Genomic DNA, 18,953 nt, shown 5'->3' on the forward strand with positions numbered 1-18,953 from the left:
TATATCAGGACACTAGTGGGTCGTCACGTTCGGACGCACGCACGACTTAGACTGCTAGAGTGCGTCCGCAGAACAGGATTTTCGCTTCATCGCGCGTCAGGCGGCCGCTCTGCTCACCAGTAGGTAAAGCATGTGCCTAGATGAGAACGCCACACTAAATAAAAGCATGCAATGCAAAGCGGTCGGCGGCACGATCCGAGCTCCCCCGACTAATCCGTGTCACCACCCCCGGCCCAGAACCCACCACGCACCTCCCTATCCAAAGCCGGTGAACTCCGGCGTGCGTTCAGCTGATCCGACTGACATATTGGCCATACGTTTATCGATCAAAAAGTAGAAAAGAGTCCAATGCCATATAGACAAACCCTAGTATCTGGTGCCTGATGGTTTAGTTCTTCGCCGGGGGGCTTGTTTTTCAAATCATCGGGGACATGGGAAGCAATCTAATCCACATTATTCAGGGTGGAGAAGTTCTTAACAGGGTTAGTGTCAACCTTCTCTTCACGCCTCAGATACAAGAACGGCCAAGAGTTCTGCATTTCCTACAATACTCAATCGGACGGTATTCACGCGTTAGGCCATTCCCAGAGAAGCTCGTAAGGTTGATCGTGATCGTTGTTCAGACAGATCTCTTCTTGGTCCCGCTTCATTTTTCTGAAGACAGCAATCTGGGAAGCGTAGCCTGGTTCCTCACCCGAGCCGCCCACTCCACAGAACTCCACACCGTAGTTATGCTTCACCGCGAGCTCAGTAGCCCAGCACTGGAATTGCGCTCTTGTCCACTCAAACTTGTGATCATGGTTTCGGAACTTGCAAGGACCAGTGTTTTCTTCTGGCTCATCTTCCTTGTGCATAGCTGACCTCTGGAGAATTGGGTTGTACTCATAGTTAGGTGTGGAAACAATGAGCACCGTCGGACGGAATGAGCTCAAGACAATGTTGCCAAATAAACTTGCTTGGTCCTCCTCCATGTGCTCGATCACCTGCAGTTAAACTTGAGTTAGTTGAATCATGTGTCGACACAAAAATTCCATTCTAAAATCTAGAGAAGCAATAAAGAAAGCACAAAGCTTACAGATTTGAGCATAACCATGTTACCACATTGTAATAGGTTAACTCGAACAAAGCTTGCAGATTTATACAGACGAGCATCCTACATAAGTGTTGTTTTAGTTTTACAGATACGCCTTATGTGCAGTATGATCCTAGATCCAATCGATTAATTGCAAAGTGCTGTGTTTGGAACTAACACAACATAAGAGTACAACAAAACAGTACAAGAGGAAAGGTTTGTTACCTCGAGACAAGTGCCAATGTCAACCCCATATAAGCGAGAATCATAGTCTGTTATTGATCCATCGTAGAGCACAGCTGATGGAACACTAGTCTGCATCAAGGATTTCTTGCTCAGCTTCTGGTGAAGGCTCTGCGATACCGGGAGAGGTGAAACAAATTAAAGTTAATGCATTGGAAAGGACAACACAATGGTTCAAAGGATGAACCAAATATCAACAGCCACTAGGTCTAGGATATGCTCTGCACCTTTGCTGCTCGTGTGAGGCCTTTTCGAGAAATATCAACACCGACAATCTTTTCAAGTGTTGTTGAATGCTCAAGCAGGGAATCAAGAAGACTACCAGATCCACAGCCAAAATCAACCTGAAAATGCACCTTCGACAGTGAAAAACAATAATTTTCGTAAATAAGGAACTAAAGAATGAAGGGGAATATACAAGTGTGGTAGCATGCAGCTCGTTGATGTGCCGGACAGCAAATTCAACTCTTTGTTTAGATAATGGAGGACTGAACAAAGCTTTCTCCATTCTATCTTCTAATGGTTCAGTTACCTGCAAAACTTTTACAGAGAACTCCAGGAAGCAGCTCTCTGCAAGGATGTTTAAAATATGCACATGATGCTGTTGCCCAATTCAAAAAGAAGTTACACAAAGCAAATTACAAAATTAGGTGTTAACATGGGCAACTTACCTCTAGATATCTTGGAAAGGTCATGTGAGAACTCAGTAACTGCAGCCAAGATCAAATCCCTAGGAGGTGGTTCAGCTACAAAACATGCAGTTTGATTGACTGATAGCTGAGTTACACATGATTCAAGCTGATAACTAACAGCGCTCGTCCCTATCTCAAACTCAAACTCATTGTTGCTTTCCAACAAATATATCTTTGCTTCATCCTTCATCACGAGGGAAGCAGTGTAACTTATGCAAGTCAATGATCCGTGGGTTGGAAAAACACCAGAATCTGGACCCTCAATGTGTGTTAAAGTTGCACTGTTTTCAAGCTGCTGTTTTGGTGTATCCATAGAAGAAGGTCCAACTGCACTGCACATTCTTGAATCATTGCCTCCAGTCTTACCATAAACAGAAAAGCACATTGCAAACTCTTGCATAAAATTATTCAGATGTACCTTAAAGTGGTGAGTGCACTCAGAAAGAGATGGATTGTCCATCTTTGTATTTAGTTGCTTGAAATAATTGTTGAACCAAATCAAGACCTTCAATGCAGAATTCTGAATAGCATCAGATTCCTTGCTCGAAGTGTCAGCTGCAGAATACTCTAGTAAAATTTCCTGCTTCCTTGAATATATTTTCACCTTACATTTGAACATATCCGGGTTTTCCTTGTTGATCCTAACATCATTTGTGTACTGATTTTCTACAGTCTTTAATGGCACTTCCCTTTCTTCAGAGCTCGCAGCTGATCCTACCACTTCACAGGAGGCGCTCACCCTACTGACAGCAAAATGGGGCTCTGGTAGCCTCTGAAGGCGACAGAATGAACAAAGGAGATCTCGTGGACAGAGGCCTTTCCAACTAGAACGAGAGTATACAGATGGAAGCTCTGCTGCAAGAATTGAGTCCCTAGACATCTTATAATTTCCATCAGGTAACTTGCCCAGAAGGATCCTGAGGAACCAAAAGCATGTCAGTATGTCACAAAAAAGAACTAGAACAAGGACGGGAAGAGAAAGTTCGGTGCATAAACAGTAGATAAAAGAAGTCCAAATACAAAAAGCCAGAGCATGAAACCAATATCTACAACTAGATGATGATTACTCATTTACTCTGGAAAAAAAAAACTGATCGTTTATACCAATTATTTAAAACAGAATGCATTCTTGTTTCTAGCATACAAGTGAAATATTCAACAAGGCTGTACCTGTAATAGGTACATAGATTGACATCTTCAGTGTGAAGTTCTGAATCTCTCCTTGTATATCCGATATTTGCCAAAATCGCATCTCCATAAATTGTTTGACCAGAAATGTAGGAAGCTCGCTTATTTACTTGGCAGTTGATGTTGCCATCTCCATGACAAGCAAGCACATTCTTTGATAAATCAGAAACAAATTGAACGTTTGGAGCTGCGAAATATAACCTTATCTCGGAGGATGCTTTTCCAATTGTTCTGTAGTAAGACAAATGCTTCAAAATTGTCATGCACGGAAAGAATATTGGAAAGGCTCAGAAGTCAGGAATTCACTGCTTAGTTTTGCTTTACCTACCTCGAGACAAGAACATGGGAGGAATCAATCACTGAGAGCTTTGCTGCGATATAACCCATGTAATGTTCGTTATGCTGTAAATTAATTCTTACTGTCTTTGGTTCATCCTCCAATACACAAGGAACAAGAATCGCTTCTACTTCTATGGGGTCTGACATATCAGACCAGCGCTTAAGTGCCAAGTCAACAGCCTCCAGAGAATAGGGCTTTTGACTCTGAATCCAGAAGTTGTTGTCACTCACGAAAACACCAGGAGATTGTTTCGCGGCATTGTAGATTAATGACAAAATCAAGAGAGGGTCAAATTCTGCCTTAGGGTCAATAACTTTACACAATGTATTGACCTTCATATCACATGCTGCAACAGCAGACATAGGTATCCTCCCAATGAGGTCCCCAGTTCTTCGGAGAGTCACACTCAAGTGGCCAACAAGAGGATGAGAAGATGATAGGAAGTTCTGGAATGAAGTACATGTCCATGTTAGAAAAGGTGTATATTGGATCTTTCTTAAAAAAGAAAAATACACCGAAGCTCAAAGGATGACATGAATAACTAATAGCATGCTTCTACTAGTAGACAGAATGATTCAGAAATGAATAACCAATAGAATGATTCAACTAATAGACAGAATGTTTCAACTAGTACCCCAATAATCTTATAAAGGTATTAACATAGTAGAAAAGTGAGTCAGATTAGATTACAGCTGCAAAAGATTAACATAGAAAAATGACAAATTAAAATTGAAACCGTATGTTCGGTTGGCCTTTGCTGCTTACCCCACGAACTGCCAGTTACAGTACTATAGGGTCCTCATTCTCAAATCGTGAGAAAAGATTCACAACGTTTATTATCACACACTGCCACAACAGAGACAAACTAGCAATCTAACAAGGAGTCTACTGCAATTCTCAAACGGCACAAGAGCAGCAGTGCATGTACTTTACTCACGAACTATGACAGACACAATGTCAAGACCAGGCTAAAATACTGACCTCGTCTACCAAGAAACCAGATATGCGAGCGATCAGTTCATCCCACGCTTCTTCTGGTGTACTGGGAATATTTGTTGCGGGTTGAATACCAAGCTGCAATGAAAAAAAAAACAGTGGTCGCCACAGGTCATTGCATGAGAACATGAGTACAGGTCAAATATCTAGCTTATCTCAAAATTAAGCATGCATTGCCCAAACCAACCACAGAATCAGAACTTCAATTCCTGAATACCAGATACTCTTGCTTCCAAACACGACATAAACGGTCACTCCATGTAACAGAGCAACAATTCAGTTAACAGAAATGCCCCATTTGCCATATCAAAATTTTCTATCTCCTAAATTCTCAGTTCCAGTTTCGTTAAAAAAAACAGCTCTAGTGTAATTTGCAAACCCCCTATTCTCTATCAACCAACGTTCAGGTTCAGAAACAACCAACTCCGCAACGTCACCAATCACAGCACGAAAGCACCGCATCGCACGCACCTTGTCGAGCGCGATCTGCGCGGCGGCCTGCTCGGCGTCCTTCTTCCTGAGGAAGGTGCCTGGGGTGGTCACGGAGAGGCCTGGGAGGTCGAGCGCGCAGCGGTATACGCTCCTGGTCTGCGGCGCGAGGCCCGGGCACCCGCCCATGTCCTCCCGCACCTCCTCCACCGTGTACCGCGCCTTCGCGCCGAACCGCTGGTGGAGCACCGCCTTGGGCGTCGGCGCCGCCGCCGGCATCGCGGGTCAAGCCCTAGCGCGGACGCCGGTGAGACCTGTTGGGGGTGGAATCGATCGGTGAGGGTTAGAGAGCGAGGGGATCGGCGGCGAGGGGTTGGTTGATCGCGGATTAGGGGAGGGGTTAAACCCCGAGAGGCCGAGACGGGGGGAGAGAGAGAAGGGTGCGTTGCGGCTCTTGCAAGCTAGAGAGAGAGGGGAGAGAGGAGGGGTTGATATTTTGCTATTGGCTATTGCCCTAAAAATGGGTTTAGTATTGATATTTTTTTAAAATTTTGTCATATGTCATGTTATAAATTGGATCTAGACTTCTTAGTTTGTTTATTTTGGCTTCTGTTTTTGATTTTTTTCTATTATCAGAAGCTAGAAGTCAGAATAAACGGAATTATTGAAAAGTGGTTTCTAAGAAATCAGAAGCCTGTTTTTGAGAAAATGAACTAAAGCTGAGAAACTATATAAGAGTAGTGTACTGAGAAATTAAAAATTTATTGTAATAACCAACAGCTAAAATCCAAAAACACCTTTAAAAAAACAAAATGCAGAATCCTAAATAAACAGACCCTAAATACATGAGACAGGTCTCATAAAATTATTTTTTATCGTGTCAGTGTGCTATGATTAAATTATAATTTCAAGTGCACAACATTTCTAGATATTGATATGGTGGTAAAAATATCATTTTATTTGTTGGTGAATGCAGTAAGTAGAAATTTCATTTGGGATTTCATTCTTAGGTACTCCCATTGGCCCTAGAGTCTAGGGCGAATCGTGCTTCGTTTAACATTATCGTGGCTTTTTCGATGCAAATAATTGTTTTCAACATTAGGATAAGACAATTAAATTCATTTTAAAATACATACCGACAAAAATACCGAAATAAGTAAATATATCAGAGATGTAATTGGTTAGATTGTACTACATAAACGACAACGCAACATAACAACCACAAATTGATCTTTGTTACTGTCAAAGCACGAATAAGTACCAATCACATTAACACATTTCGCATGCTGTGCACACATGCACAAATGGCAAGAGAAATAGGAGTAATATTTTGGATGATAGTATCAAACATCATGCTGGTAGCAAACCTCATCAAGCTAGGTCATTTTCAGCAGATATTTTAAAAATTCATTATCTATAATATTATTATAGTACTTTTATTTTTTTTCATCTCTAGCAACTACCGTATTTCCTACCTTATATTACTTTCCTCATCCTTTCAAACCTACCATCACCTCGAATTTGAGTAACTCACTCCATATCACTGTAGCACTTGAATTGAAGCTCTACTAGAGCACGGCTCCAACCGGCAAATCAACAGAAGCAATAGTAAAGAATGGTACAATATTGCCGATCGGCTTTTGCTGACTCTGCTGGAGATAGCCTTACCACATAGGAGCACTCACACGTGTATGAAATGTGTGCAACTATACCTTAGTGGGTGAAGCATATATATATACGAGCAACCGGAATTTAACCTCAAGACTCCCAACTAATCATGGGGTTCTTCATGTAGACACCCATTGGTTCTTCATGTAGACACCCATTTTAATACCAGTAACGATTCATGCCTTCCCACATTTAAATTGCCAAGGGATGTAAAATTTTCCTCAAGTACAATCGTGCATGAACAAAATTATGTAGTTGAAACAAATGATCACAATAATGAGATATTGTCTACTGTCATCAAACCAAAATGCTTGGCTTCATCCTACTCGGGCACCAACAAGAGGAGATTCTCTAAAAAAAGATGTACTTGTTGTTGTGTTGCGTTATACCAAAGTTGATAATATATTCAAAATTAATCATCATTTAATCATGTCTCACTAGAACTAATTTATAACAAAATAAACTTTGTTACAAACTAATCTTTGTAAGACATATGATCAAATGATAATCAACTTTAGACATATTATAAAAGGTCGATCAACTTTGAAATATATAATCAATTTTCCCTTTGAGTGCTGATGAGTTGAAGATCAAAAGAGAGGAACCTATCACATTGAGCAATGATGGATGGTAGCTGAAGACACAGAATTCAGAAGACAGAGCTGCAGATCAAAAGTACAAGACACATAATTCAGCGTGAGAAGTAACTGTGGTAACATGCAGCAGTTCCTCTACAGCAGAGAATCCATTTCCATTAAAACGTTTCATGCTTGGTACATGAAAATCCCAAGTCACTGAATAGATTTCAAAGATGGTGAACCGGCCAATGCGTATTTAACCCTGCAGTCGCACACAAAATCAGCAGAATCCATACGCAATGACAGGAGCTCAAAATTTGAGACGTCATTCCATATCTTCAAGGTCCATAGACGATTGGCTACATACATTATGGCATTGTAATAACTCGATAGAAATGCAAACTCCAATCAGGCTATGTTGCTAGCGCTAGGGGGCTAAAATCTAGTATGTTATGAGCCACCAAGAACGGAAAACATGATAGATCGGCTGATACACCACACATGTCAACAAAACAGGTTTGCTGTTAAACTTCACCTAAAAGGATCGACAACCATTCAAGTAACCAGTCAAAATTTGGTTCTAAGTAATGCATGCTAATCTGCTTCAGGAACCAAAGTCAGCCCACTATGCTGTTCATGTCTAGAAGATCAACGGTCAGGCTTCAGCATCATCACACGTCTAAGGTTCTGCTGTATCAACTGCTTTTCCTTTCCCTGTCACCTTGATCTTTCTCAGACGGCGGCCCTCGAATAGCGCTTCGTACAGAAGCCTTTTACTTCCCGACTTCCACCAGAAGGGCCCTGGTCCTCCTAAATGCTTCCTTTTCTTCAACTCGTTTCCTTTGTAAGCTATACGTACAAAAAAAATTGAATTTCAGAATCTTGGCTTATCAAGCTTTGCTGGTAAAACAAGCATACAAGAAACAGAAAAGGATCCTCAGATAGTTCATAGCTTCCATGACATTTTCCAGAAATGAACTAACCCAAGAGTGAAAGTAAGATCAAGATCCAACACCCTTTTATCTAGGTCAAATGATCAACATTCAAGAGCAACTTAAGAAAGAAATCAATGCAAAATGTTTGCATGTTTGAAGCTCTCGGACATGTTTGAAGCTCTCATGTTAAACACTTGAAACAAATGTTTGCATGTTTTGTTATGCGATCTAATGCATGTCCCTCACTTGGATTCCTTACAATCATAACACCCACTCAGATCATCCCTTTTTTAAGGAATTCACATAATTAATTATACGGCGTCAGCATAGCAAGCTGCAGCACAAGCTCTAGGTATCAGTGCCACAGGTAACCAGCTAATTTGGTGTAAGGTTTCATGATGTTTTATGTAATTCAATCATCAGTGATTTTAGCTGTGTATTTTTGGTTACTCACTATATTTGGAAAAAACCGACCCCTGCTGTTCCTGCAGTGATGCATAGGTTGGACCTAAAACTGGCCAAAATTGTTGCTGAATCTTCAGGACTTTTAAAACAGTCTTCAAGCCCTCCTTTGATGGTGCAGTTGCAACTGCATCAAAACTTGGACCGTCCCCAACTAGGACCTGCATTTGTCATGAAAACAAATATTGATCCCACAGCTGTAATGCATGACAATGTCAAAAGGCTGAATCATCTGCAATCACAATCCACAATGTGGTTGGGTGAACATTTTAGCGTGCCTATGACCAAATAACTAAGCAAACCCTATTTCCATTTCATCATTGCTGTCTTGCCTAACACTAAAAGCAAACAATGAAACTTTTGATGTTCGTATGAACATAAAACTATTGCTTTTGTTAGACAATTAACACACTGGGCGTTTGGATGATGTTAAAACAGCTGATTCAAATTAAACATAGTTGAGATAATTATGATATTTACACGATCCCATTCTTACAAAACCAGTGTTATTGGAAAGAATACAAACCTTAACAACTTCAGTAGCTGATGAGGATATCGACCGAAGATTGTATCTGCACATCGCAGATAAGACAACAACGAAAACAATGAGTGACTATTGTTCGGGGACTGCTCAAATAAATATGCCTACCACCAAAACATTTGTTAAATTAAGATGAATCTTTTTAAAAAAAAAAAGGGTATCATTTCCTACAAATTCTAACCCTAAAGATGCTATGCATGACAGTGTCCACATTGACAGCCCAATGGTAGTACAGTAGCATCCAGGCAATCATTCCTTTGGATCTTGATCTTGCAACTTGGCATTAGCATCGCAGTCACCCATTTTTAGTTAAAACAAATACATCTTTTCAACTTGCACAACATGACAATCAATACCTAGAATTTTTTTATGTGGGATTAGTGTCCACCTTACAGCATAGAAGTAGCACAGTATAACGTCCTACCTTAATGTATTATTATATTTTTATTTTTCATTTTAACTTCTTAAATCAAGAGAGAACCAGGTACCTACCCTCCCTCAAGTATCACCAACAATCTTCCCTCAGAGCAAGCAGTTAACATGGATGTCATCCTAGAGTATCCAGCTGGAGTGACCTATCATTGAGGAAGCGAAGTTAAATAAAAACTACCAGGCTTGACATAATTTGGCTTCTGCATGTAATTGCATACCAGACTATGTCAATACGACACAAACATTACAAAGAAGCGCCTGAGTTTACAGGAACAAACTAGAAAGCAAGCATGAATAATATCAAAGTCAAGGGTTGTACTGAAAGTTTAGCTTCCAACCTTCATTTTGGGAACTAAAATCATCTTATATTTGACTAAGCTCTGGACCTACCACCAAATTACAGGGGCGGATCCAGGAAACAAGAGTATTGGTGTCAATCTTTGAACATAGTGGTGTCAATGTCTATCTACAAGAGATAATTGCAACTTTCAAAGAGAGTTTGTTGCGGACCTAGCAAGAAGTCATTGGGGTCACTTGACCCCAATGCTAACATGCAGCAGAGCCCCTGACCAAATACAACAAAAGGAACTGTGATCTTTCACCCATACCGTGATAACAAGTTCTAGATTTACCTAAAGAAGTACGAATGATACATGAGGTTGAACCCTAATGACTAAATCTAATGCTTAAAAGCATCCCTCAAGAGGTACAAACAGGATGGCTCCAGTTACAAATCTAGCCTCTACAAGTGAGGAAGCCCAAATAAACTCAATTTTCTACACAATGTAAAAATGAAGGTCAGACTAACTTCCAAGAGGAGAAAGTCATCAGCATAAGCGTGGAGTCTGACCATCCATTTCCCAGTAGAAACAAAGTACAAATGTAATGCACATACAGCCATACAGGGCGGGAGGACAGCAACTGCATTTCAGAATTTAGCAATCAAAAAATTAGGAGGAATCTTACATCACAACAACCCAGAGGGTCACCTCTAGCTGCATCGAATCCTGCAGATATTATAGTGATGTCGGGGGCAAATTCTGCAGCTGCACAATACAAGAAAATTCAAAACAATAAAAAAACAAATGCAGTATGAGCGTACAAGGAAACAGTGAGGAAATATTGCAAAAAGAGGTGTCCATGAAGGCATGAACATTAAATAATCTAAATACTATAAGCAGACGTGTTTTCCCCCACAAAATAATAACACCCAACCATATCAAGCAAACAAGTCATCTTTCAATGTGGTAAATATATTAGTTCTGTGCCTTTCTAATAAGAATCTAAAATGTCAGAATGCAGGTCTCCTTGAAGACAAAGCACATAAGAACAACGAAAATATTGAGAACAGCATGGGCTTCTTTTGATTTCTACACATTACAGAGAAGCAAGGCTAGGCTGAGAAATTACTGTCATTAGCAACTTTTGAAAATAGCACACATCTCAATGTTATTTATATCATTACCTATTGGAAGCACAATGTTCTGAAAAGCAAAGATGTAGTCATTGTCTCCAACACCACCACGGCTCCAAGGTACATTAACTGAGAATCCTTGACCATCACGAATTCCCACCTGAGGTGATATTCATGCAAGAAATTACAACTGGATGAAAAGGTGGCATGTCAATTCTAAAAAGAGATGACACAACACAACCACCCCTGATTTGGTTAACCAGATGTAGTTGGGTCCAGTTGGGTGTATTACAACAACAGCAGCAGCATTTGTCCCAAGCAAGTTGGGGTAGGCTAGAGATAAAACACACAAGATCCAACTAAAAAGATGATGTGAAAACAATAATGATAATAAAGGTACTAGTAATAGTAAAAAAAAAGTAATAACGGTACAAGGAGATTGATGCATAAGTTATAGTTCTGGCACATAGATTGCTAACTTCCACGCGCTTCTATCCAATTGGATGTATTACAATATTAAAAATGAACTTCCAATGTGTATTAGATATTCGTCACTCTAGATAATTCTGAAGTCTAATGTGATATATAGTATTTGTTTAGACTCTAGTCTAGAGCTGGCCAAATAGGCCGAGCCTAATGGGCCAGCACGTGGCCCGGTACTGTGGACACGACCCATTTATAATCGGGCTGGACTGGCACAACACGACGGGCTAAGTCGTGCCTGGGTCAGAACCGCAGCACGCCATGGCCCATGGCATGTCCAGCACGGCCTGGCCCATCAGCAACGGTCGGCACGGCACGACTTCAGGCAATCGGCTAGCAGCAATGCAGCACTACAGCAACATGCAACCATGCAAGTGCAGCAGCAGAGCGTCAGTGACTCATCGTAGGGCGGCCGTGTGGTGCACCCATGCCCGCCTGCCTGCTCAGTTGCTCTCACATGCAACAGTGCTCAAAGAGATGGGACATGGTCACATGGGAGCTCAGAGGCAATAGTGCTCATACGTCTCTAGTCTATACTCTCTCTCACACACACTCTCACTCTCACTCTCTCTCACATGCAACAGTGCTCATAGGGATGGCCGGATGTGGGGCATGGGAGCTCAAAGGCTCAGAGCTGAATTTTTCTGATTTTTTTATTTTCCTTCTTTTCGATTTGTTCACGTGCTAATGGGCTTAACGGGCCAAAAAAGCCCATCAGGCCTACCATGCCACGGGCCAACACGACCCGGCCCAGCCTTACGTGGGCCGTGTCTGGATCGAAGGCTCGGCACGAAGGCCAGCATGGCACAACCCGCTTGGCTAACGGGCCTAACCAGGCCGTGCCGTTGCCGAGCCCAGGCCGTGTCGTGTTAGGCCGCCCATTTGGCCAGGTCTACTCTAGTCCTAGTACCCTATTCTATAGAGCTGTTAGATTTAGCCAGATATGGACATTTCACTTACAAACAAACAAGAATAGTTGCTAATCAATTGGTTAACTCTAAAATATCCAATGCAGTCGCAAAAGAACACTCTAAAATATCTGAGTAATGCTGATATGTGAAAATAGAGTTTTTTCTTGTAATCTATTCAGCTAACTTGTCAAATTTTCATTTAACTATACAGTTGGAAGAAATAATCTAATGCCGTGAATCTGTCAAAGATAGTCACCTCATGTGCTGCTCCAGTTCCAGGGTAGAAGTTTCCATCCTCATGACGATGTAACGATATGTACAAGACCTGAAAATTAAAAACAGAAAAAAAAGGTTCCACATGAGAAATACAAATTTGGGGACAGCTAATGAGCTCATGGAAATATATTATACAGAATGGTGGACAGAAGGACAGTGCAGGGGGTGCTGATAGTTGATCTGTAAACGAACCAAATTACTCTAGATATGACGAACGACCCTAAATATGACTAAGAGAAGATTCATGGCACATGAGCATAATAAAATGTGATTAAGATCACAGATTAGACGGCACCATTAAGGTGTTGAATTCAGTTTAGTTGGATAACATACCAACTCTTGTGGTAGAACAAAGATACTAGCTCTAGAAGAGAGCTATGACTCCACATCCTTGTGCCTCCTAAAAGTCCACATCATGACCGAAAACAAAAACATGGTGGATATAATTTTGAAAAAGGGGGGATATGTATTTCCAACTCCACTTAGGAGGTCGGTAAAACTACATACTGCTCATTGAAGCGGCACACCATTTAACATGCCATTGCTATTAACTGTTCCATGCGATCCTTCCATAGGCGGTGAATTTGAGAACAGCTCAGCAGCATGTGGTAGGAAAAGGAAATAAAAGAATAGGCCATAAAAAAGAGAATCGTGGACAATGTCAAAACAATACTAGAATAAGAAAACAGTGTGAAATTTCAGAAAATGCTGGGTTTGACTTTTGCTATCCTGACCAGAAAAAAAGGAAGGCCACAAACATAATTAAAAGGAAAGGAGCCAACTCACTGATTTATCCCCTTCAAATATCTCTTGTGTTCCATTTCCATGGTGCACATCCTGCAATAATAATTGAGAAAACTAATGATGAGATCATTAATATTAATTTGCATTATTGAATATGAAATAGATATATTTGTGCAAGCTTTTAGCTAGTATTACCCAATCAACTATGAGGACTTTCTTGGCACCTGCTCTTTGTGCAGCTAATGCAGCCACTGCTGCATTGTTGTGAAGACAAAAACCCATTGCTTGCTTCACCCCTGCATGATGCCCAGGAGGTCTCACCTGTCTTCCAGTAGACACGATCAGTATTGTTCACAGCATATAAAATCCCAATTGTGTCACTGTGCACGGTGCAGAATTGGAAGTTAGATTAAAAATTGAAGTTACAAGATCATCAGCATGGTACCATTGCGAAGCCATTGCGAACACACCCGGATATTATCAAGCTAGCAAGATCAGCACATAGTCCTGCTGCAAGTTTGGCGGCACATGCTGAGTGCCCATTTGCATAAGTATCCGAAGTGAAATAACTGCAAATTGAATAATTAGCCCCAGAATGATGTTCTAGCAATCAAAATCTTTTCAGGACTGCTAGCTCACAAAAATGCCAAGATAGGCTAAGCATGCATTAATTATACTCAAAACAGTAAGCGCTAAACTAAAGGATCATGTTTTTTTCAAGAACGAACTAATCAAATAGTACCTGTAAAGCATGTTCTTTGTCTGCTCGACACTTTCGATGTGGTCTGGAGTATGGACCTAGAAGTTAACACAATTTGAGAGTATTGGGATTATCAAAGAGATTATGAAATGAAAAATCTATAGTGGGGGAGTACATGGCAGCAAAGCTAATCCGGCTGCAAAACAACTTGCTAACCGTTTACTTACCATTAGGAGTTCCTCCTTGGTGATTTCTCGAGGAGGTACCAAAGCACATTTTGAGGGAAAGACTCCTGAAGTATGAAATATGAGTTAGTGTGTACTGATGACAACCAGAATAGAAAGGACGTTCACAAGTCCACTTTGTTGACAGGAAATCATGTTTCTGTATTTGCTACAGAACCACAATCAATGTAGGTGTTGTCTATAAGATTGAAATATCATCTATAGTTTTTTTACTACAATGGAAAGAACATTTAATGACACGAATGAAACTCCGCGTTTGACATGTATAAAATGTATCAGAGCCCAGAGGCTACACAAAAATTCAATTGAACAACCAAACTATAACAGAGGTAAATAATTGTATGCACCTGCAGCAGCAAGACTAGCAGCAATTGCGCGAATGCGGTCTGGTCTTTCTGGATGTGGATTTGGCTTAACTTCTATCTGATAGCATAAAAGAATACAATACAATCAGTTCAACAATAATTACAGACACTATGCGCTGATAGAGAAAACTAGAGGAGGTCAAAAGATGGGAACTTACAGGAAGCAATCTAAGAAATGCAACTGATTTTGCAAAAGGATTCATATAACCTTATGTTGAAACAGAATCTATGGCCTTACATTCAAGAAAATAAACTGCATCGTTTAGATGCAAACCAACAATATAAATTGTATGCATAAGTTCTTATGTTTGTTTTTCTATGTGGTATTGAACAGGCATATATCAGGCGCAACATGCAATCAAATAAAAAGGTCACCAAAGTGAACAACAATTAAGATTTATACAGAACATCCTGCAACTTGTAAAATGAGAGCTACCACCATTGAAGTAAGAGCTCAAATCCAAACATTATATCATCATATCTGCTAGCTCAAATTGCATAAGTCGGTAACTTACCTCACAGTGGAGCAGCATTCTTTCGTCAAAACCAATCGCCGTAGATGCCTGCAATTCTGTATAGAATAGTGTGAGTGTATGAGATATTTGAAACAGTACAGTATGCATATGAAAAATCGATGCTGTAGTCATGCATTCAATTGCTTCAAACTACTGTGTGAAGGTGAACATACATTGGGTCACAGTGTCACAACATTCTATTTCCTTCTTTATCATGATTCCAATGTTTTAGATGGTTTCTTAAAATGCATTACATAGATGCCTTGCCATTTGTTGGAGATAAGAAATTTGAACCAAAAAGTGTTAATTTGACTAAGTCACCAGGTCATGTTTTAGAAGCCATATCAACAGCAAAGGCAGGTTTCTCCAGCCGGGAGAGGAACATGCAGCAGGCAAATTGACTACATATTTGGAAACAGGGACAGGGCTAATGCGTATCCATCTGTTTGCTTCGGACCATATCGCTGGTCCAAACTCGAAACAATTTGTGAATCACATGTATGGATAAAAGGATGCTCACTTGGAAAGATTTTGTGAGATGGAATTTCTATTAGTATGTAGCCAATTTCAGTAGCATCCTTGCATGGCCACTCCTTGTCCACAGATTGAAGTCAAACATTAAAAAAACTTATTTTAATATCCTTTTGTATCGAGTTCACGAAGGTACAATTTGATTTTTATTTGTTCATATTAGTTGACAATGACCTTATTAACTAAGGTGTATTAGGAATCTTTTCCGATTTAGTTACTTAGTCTATTCTGTATTAAAGAATTTCCCTAGATTGAAACAATGAAACAAGGCTAGGTCAATTAACCTAGTTTCTCCCTCGCTCTCGTGTTTCTATCTTTCTTCTTTTTCCTTTTTAGTTAGTTGGTTGATCGACCTTGCCATCCTTGGATCTGACCCGAGTGGTGGCATACTAATCACACATTAGTTCAAGCAATGAAATACAACTAATATTTTAAAGGTGTGCATTATTTGGTGAAAACAAATCTTGATACTCAAAGTAAGAAACAAGAATTAAAATTTAAAACCAATATCTGACACATGATATAATAAGTAATGGCAAAACATATCTACAAGTGCAAACAGCACCTTTGTCAGCAGATACCAAAGCTGCCTCTGCAATTTGAGTTTTGAAAACATCATATCCAGCTACATCAGATCCCTTAAGCTCATGGCAATTCTAGAATATGAGAACAAGAACCAAGAAGACACGAGTCAAAACAATGTTATTGGATGTACTGAGACAAAATTTGTAGAGTCGCACAGCTCGCTGACCACCAAAAAAAATTATCCTACCAGGCAATATGCAAGCTCGTCCATGTTTGGCACTGTGCAGTTCAAGCAAAACCACCTATTCACAACAAGGTGAGTAGTGGGTTCCCAGTCACTGTCATCTTCCTCTTCGTCATTAAAGAAAAAAAGATCGTCCACTGTGCCCCCAGCTTGTTCTCTCTCAGACTCTTGTGGTAGATCATCACCAGCCATGCAGCTCCCACTTTTGCCATCCAGACAGACATCACGGTCAGCGCTCTCAACATGCCCTGACCTTGCTATAGAACGTCTAACCTCTTCTACTATAGCATCAGCATGATCACAGTTAAAACTGCAGGCTCCAGAGTTCTCTTTCGAAGCCTTCCCCTCATTATGACTCTCAATCAACGAGGAAATGGCATTCGCTCCAGCACAAGACGATTTTCCATCACCGTCACAGCTTTCGCATTTGCCATGACAAGCTTGATCAGAAACTACACAGTTCTCAAGGCCACGGGAGGGTATCTCAACCTTTTTGCCACTAAGTGGTCTCATATCAGATGCCATAAGAAAGTATCTAGTGTGACGCTCAAAACTGTATGCAAAAAATATCAGCAGATAAACAAAAGTAGCTAAAGAAACACACTTGAAAAATATAGCACCAAGCATTATTAATTACCCTAATAATTGCAGGGCGCCATATCTCACTGTAAGCAAGCAGACCTAATCGCATCCCACCTGGACCACAGGTCGTGACGCCCACAACCATAATAGAACAGTTGCATCAACATTACTGACTACCAATTAAACATCACCACGAGCAGGGGCGGATCCACCACTGAGGCGAGGTCGGGAGGCCGCCCGAGGTGTCCCGGCGGCGGAACGAGCAGAGGAACGCGCTGGCGCCTGTCGGAGTTGGAGACGAGGTGAACCGCGACGGAATCGAGCTGGACAAGGAGAAGAGAGGAGACGGGGAAGGCGAGGTTGCAGATTGGGTAGAGAGGGGAGGAAAGCTCCGCTTTTAATAAGGATTAATTCTCGGAAACCCTAACGGCAGCCCAATGGGCTAAATGGGCTGCTCGGCATTGCCTGGAGTAGCCGCCAACCGCTGCCCTGTTTCCTCTCTTTTTTTCCTTTTTTCCATAAAAATTCCACATTTCAAATTTTTACAAACTCAAATTCGAAATTTATGAAAATTCCTAAATTTTCCAACAGTTCTTAATGAAAGATTAAGTTGTGTCCCATTGCATATTGTCATTGAAATATTACACTTAGATATTGAATATTCAATCTATATGTGGAATCATGCTTAAACATTTAATTCAAGAACGCACACTATGCCATATTATACCTTGTTGGAAATATATCAGAATTGTTTTAAGTTTTATGCATACTCTAATTTGTAATATGGTATAACCATTAGCAATAATATTTATTATACCTTAGTCAAGATTTTATTGTTTCCCCCACTAATCCATTTATACTTACCTTTACTTAATTTATAGGTTTATATTTTCTTATTGTCTTTTGTTGGGTAATTAATATGTTCTCTTCATTACTGAGGTATTATTATTTACTTAGACTATGTGTCTCCTTAACTCAAAATTATTCGTGTATCTATCACTGGTCGAGACGGTAAGCGTCGTAGTGAGCAAGGTAAGGATAGGAGACGGTGCTGCTCAAACCCTAGATCAAGGTGGAGGTAACCGATGGTGAGTTTCCGAGAGGAAGAAGGGATGACACGGCCGTGCCCCGTGAGGCCAATGCGCATCGGGCGAAGGGCATATGGGTTCTCTATAGAATTTTTAGACATCACGAGGGTAGGGGTAGACAGTGAAAGGCAAATCCATATATATCTCTGGTCTTCATCACAGATCTGACGACTCTCATTACAGCGCTTTGGTTGCTTTCTATTCATTTTCGCTTTCTGAGTTGCTAGAAGATTTACTTCAGTTTTTATTAGAAAAATACAACCAATTTTAGACTCTACACTACAGTTTTAAAATAAATGTTCGCACTTTGACTAATAGACTAACATTCGTATCATGGGGGCACACACACTTGGAATGCAAAAGATTTTGTATTCTCATTGCAAAAGTTCAACAAAAAACTGCATAGTTCCCTCATTGCAAGAAGAGCGATCATATGTCCGTGCGGCTTTTCATTACTGCAGCATACTCTCCTCTACATTGTCAGGCTCATTACTTAAACACACAACCTGATAGAGGCAACATACAACACGCGCTATACCAGTCATATGGCTTCCACAATAACTTTTTCATTATAACTGCAATCTAGTTTATATTCAACTAAGTATTGTTGAATTAGCAATACATACATGAAATTCTTTAAAATAGTTTGGAGATTACAAAAGACTAGAGTTGCCATACTTCATGGCAAAGTAAATAGATGTGTAAACATAGATATTTCTTACCAGATATTTTATATGGTAAGAAATATCTATAT

At 40.4% G+C, this 18,953-nt stretch overlaps 2 protein-coding genes across 4 annotated transcripts; both read right to left on the reverse strand.

Annotated features, from left to right (window-relative positions):
- Positions 1-356: 356 nt before the first annotated feature.
- On the reverse strand, positions 357-5,444 carry LOC133892690 (small RNA 2'-O-methyltransferase). Its single transcript, XM_062333593.1, has 9 exons — positions 5,003-5,444; positions 4,517-4,609; positions 3,524-3,981; positions 3,178-3,426; positions 1,987-2,924; positions 1,734-1,885; positions 1,543-1,659; positions 1,298-1,426; positions 357-983 (listed from the first exon to the last, which is right to left on the reverse strand). The coding sequence occupies exons 1-9, from the start codon at positions 5,237-5,239 to the stop codon at positions 567-569; spliced, it is 2,790 nt and encodes a 929-aa protein (XP_062189577.1). The 5' UTR covers positions 5,240-5,444; the 3' UTR covers positions 357-566.
- A 2,067-nt stretch (positions 5,445-7,511) lies between these two features.
- LOC133892351 (histone deacetylase 15) lies at positions 7,512-17,514 on the reverse strand. 3 transcript variants are annotated; one of them, XM_062333067.1, is made up of 17 exons: positions 17,167-17,514; positions 16,533-17,082; positions 16,326-16,416; positions 15,230-15,285; positions 14,697-14,772; positions 14,332-14,396; positions 14,147-14,202; positions 13,850-13,973; positions 13,600-13,725; positions 13,447-13,518; positions 12,641-12,709; positions 11,042-11,150; positions 10,543-10,622; positions 9,637-9,719; positions 9,130-9,175; positions 8,616-8,764; positions 7,512-8,055 (listed from the first exon to the last, which is right to left on the reverse strand). In XM_062333067.1, exons 2-17 carry the CDS (start codon positions 17,052-17,054, stop codon positions 7,980-7,982), a joined length of 1,800 nt encoding a protein of 599 aa, XP_062189051.1. In that variant the 5' UTR covers positions 17,055-17,082; positions 17,167-17,514; the 3' UTR covers positions 7,512-7,979. The 3 variants fall into 3 exon arrangements, with proteins under 3 accessions (XP_062189051.1, XP_062189049.1, XP_062189050.1); XM_062333065.1 differs by having other exon boundaries at positions 8,596-8,764; positions 17,167-17,512; XM_062333066.1 differs by having other exon boundaries at positions 8,596-8,764; positions 13,447-13,497; positions 17,167-17,511.
- Positions 17,515-18,953: the final 1,439 nt, after the last annotated feature.

This window comes from Phragmites australis, chromosome 15, assembly GCF_958298935.1.
Source record: "Phragmites australis chromosome 15, lpPhrAust1.1, whole genome shotgun sequence".
In the NCBI taxonomy this organism is placed as follows: Eukaryota; Viridiplantae; Streptophyta; class Magnoliopsida; order Poales; family Poaceae; genus Phragmites; species Phragmites australis.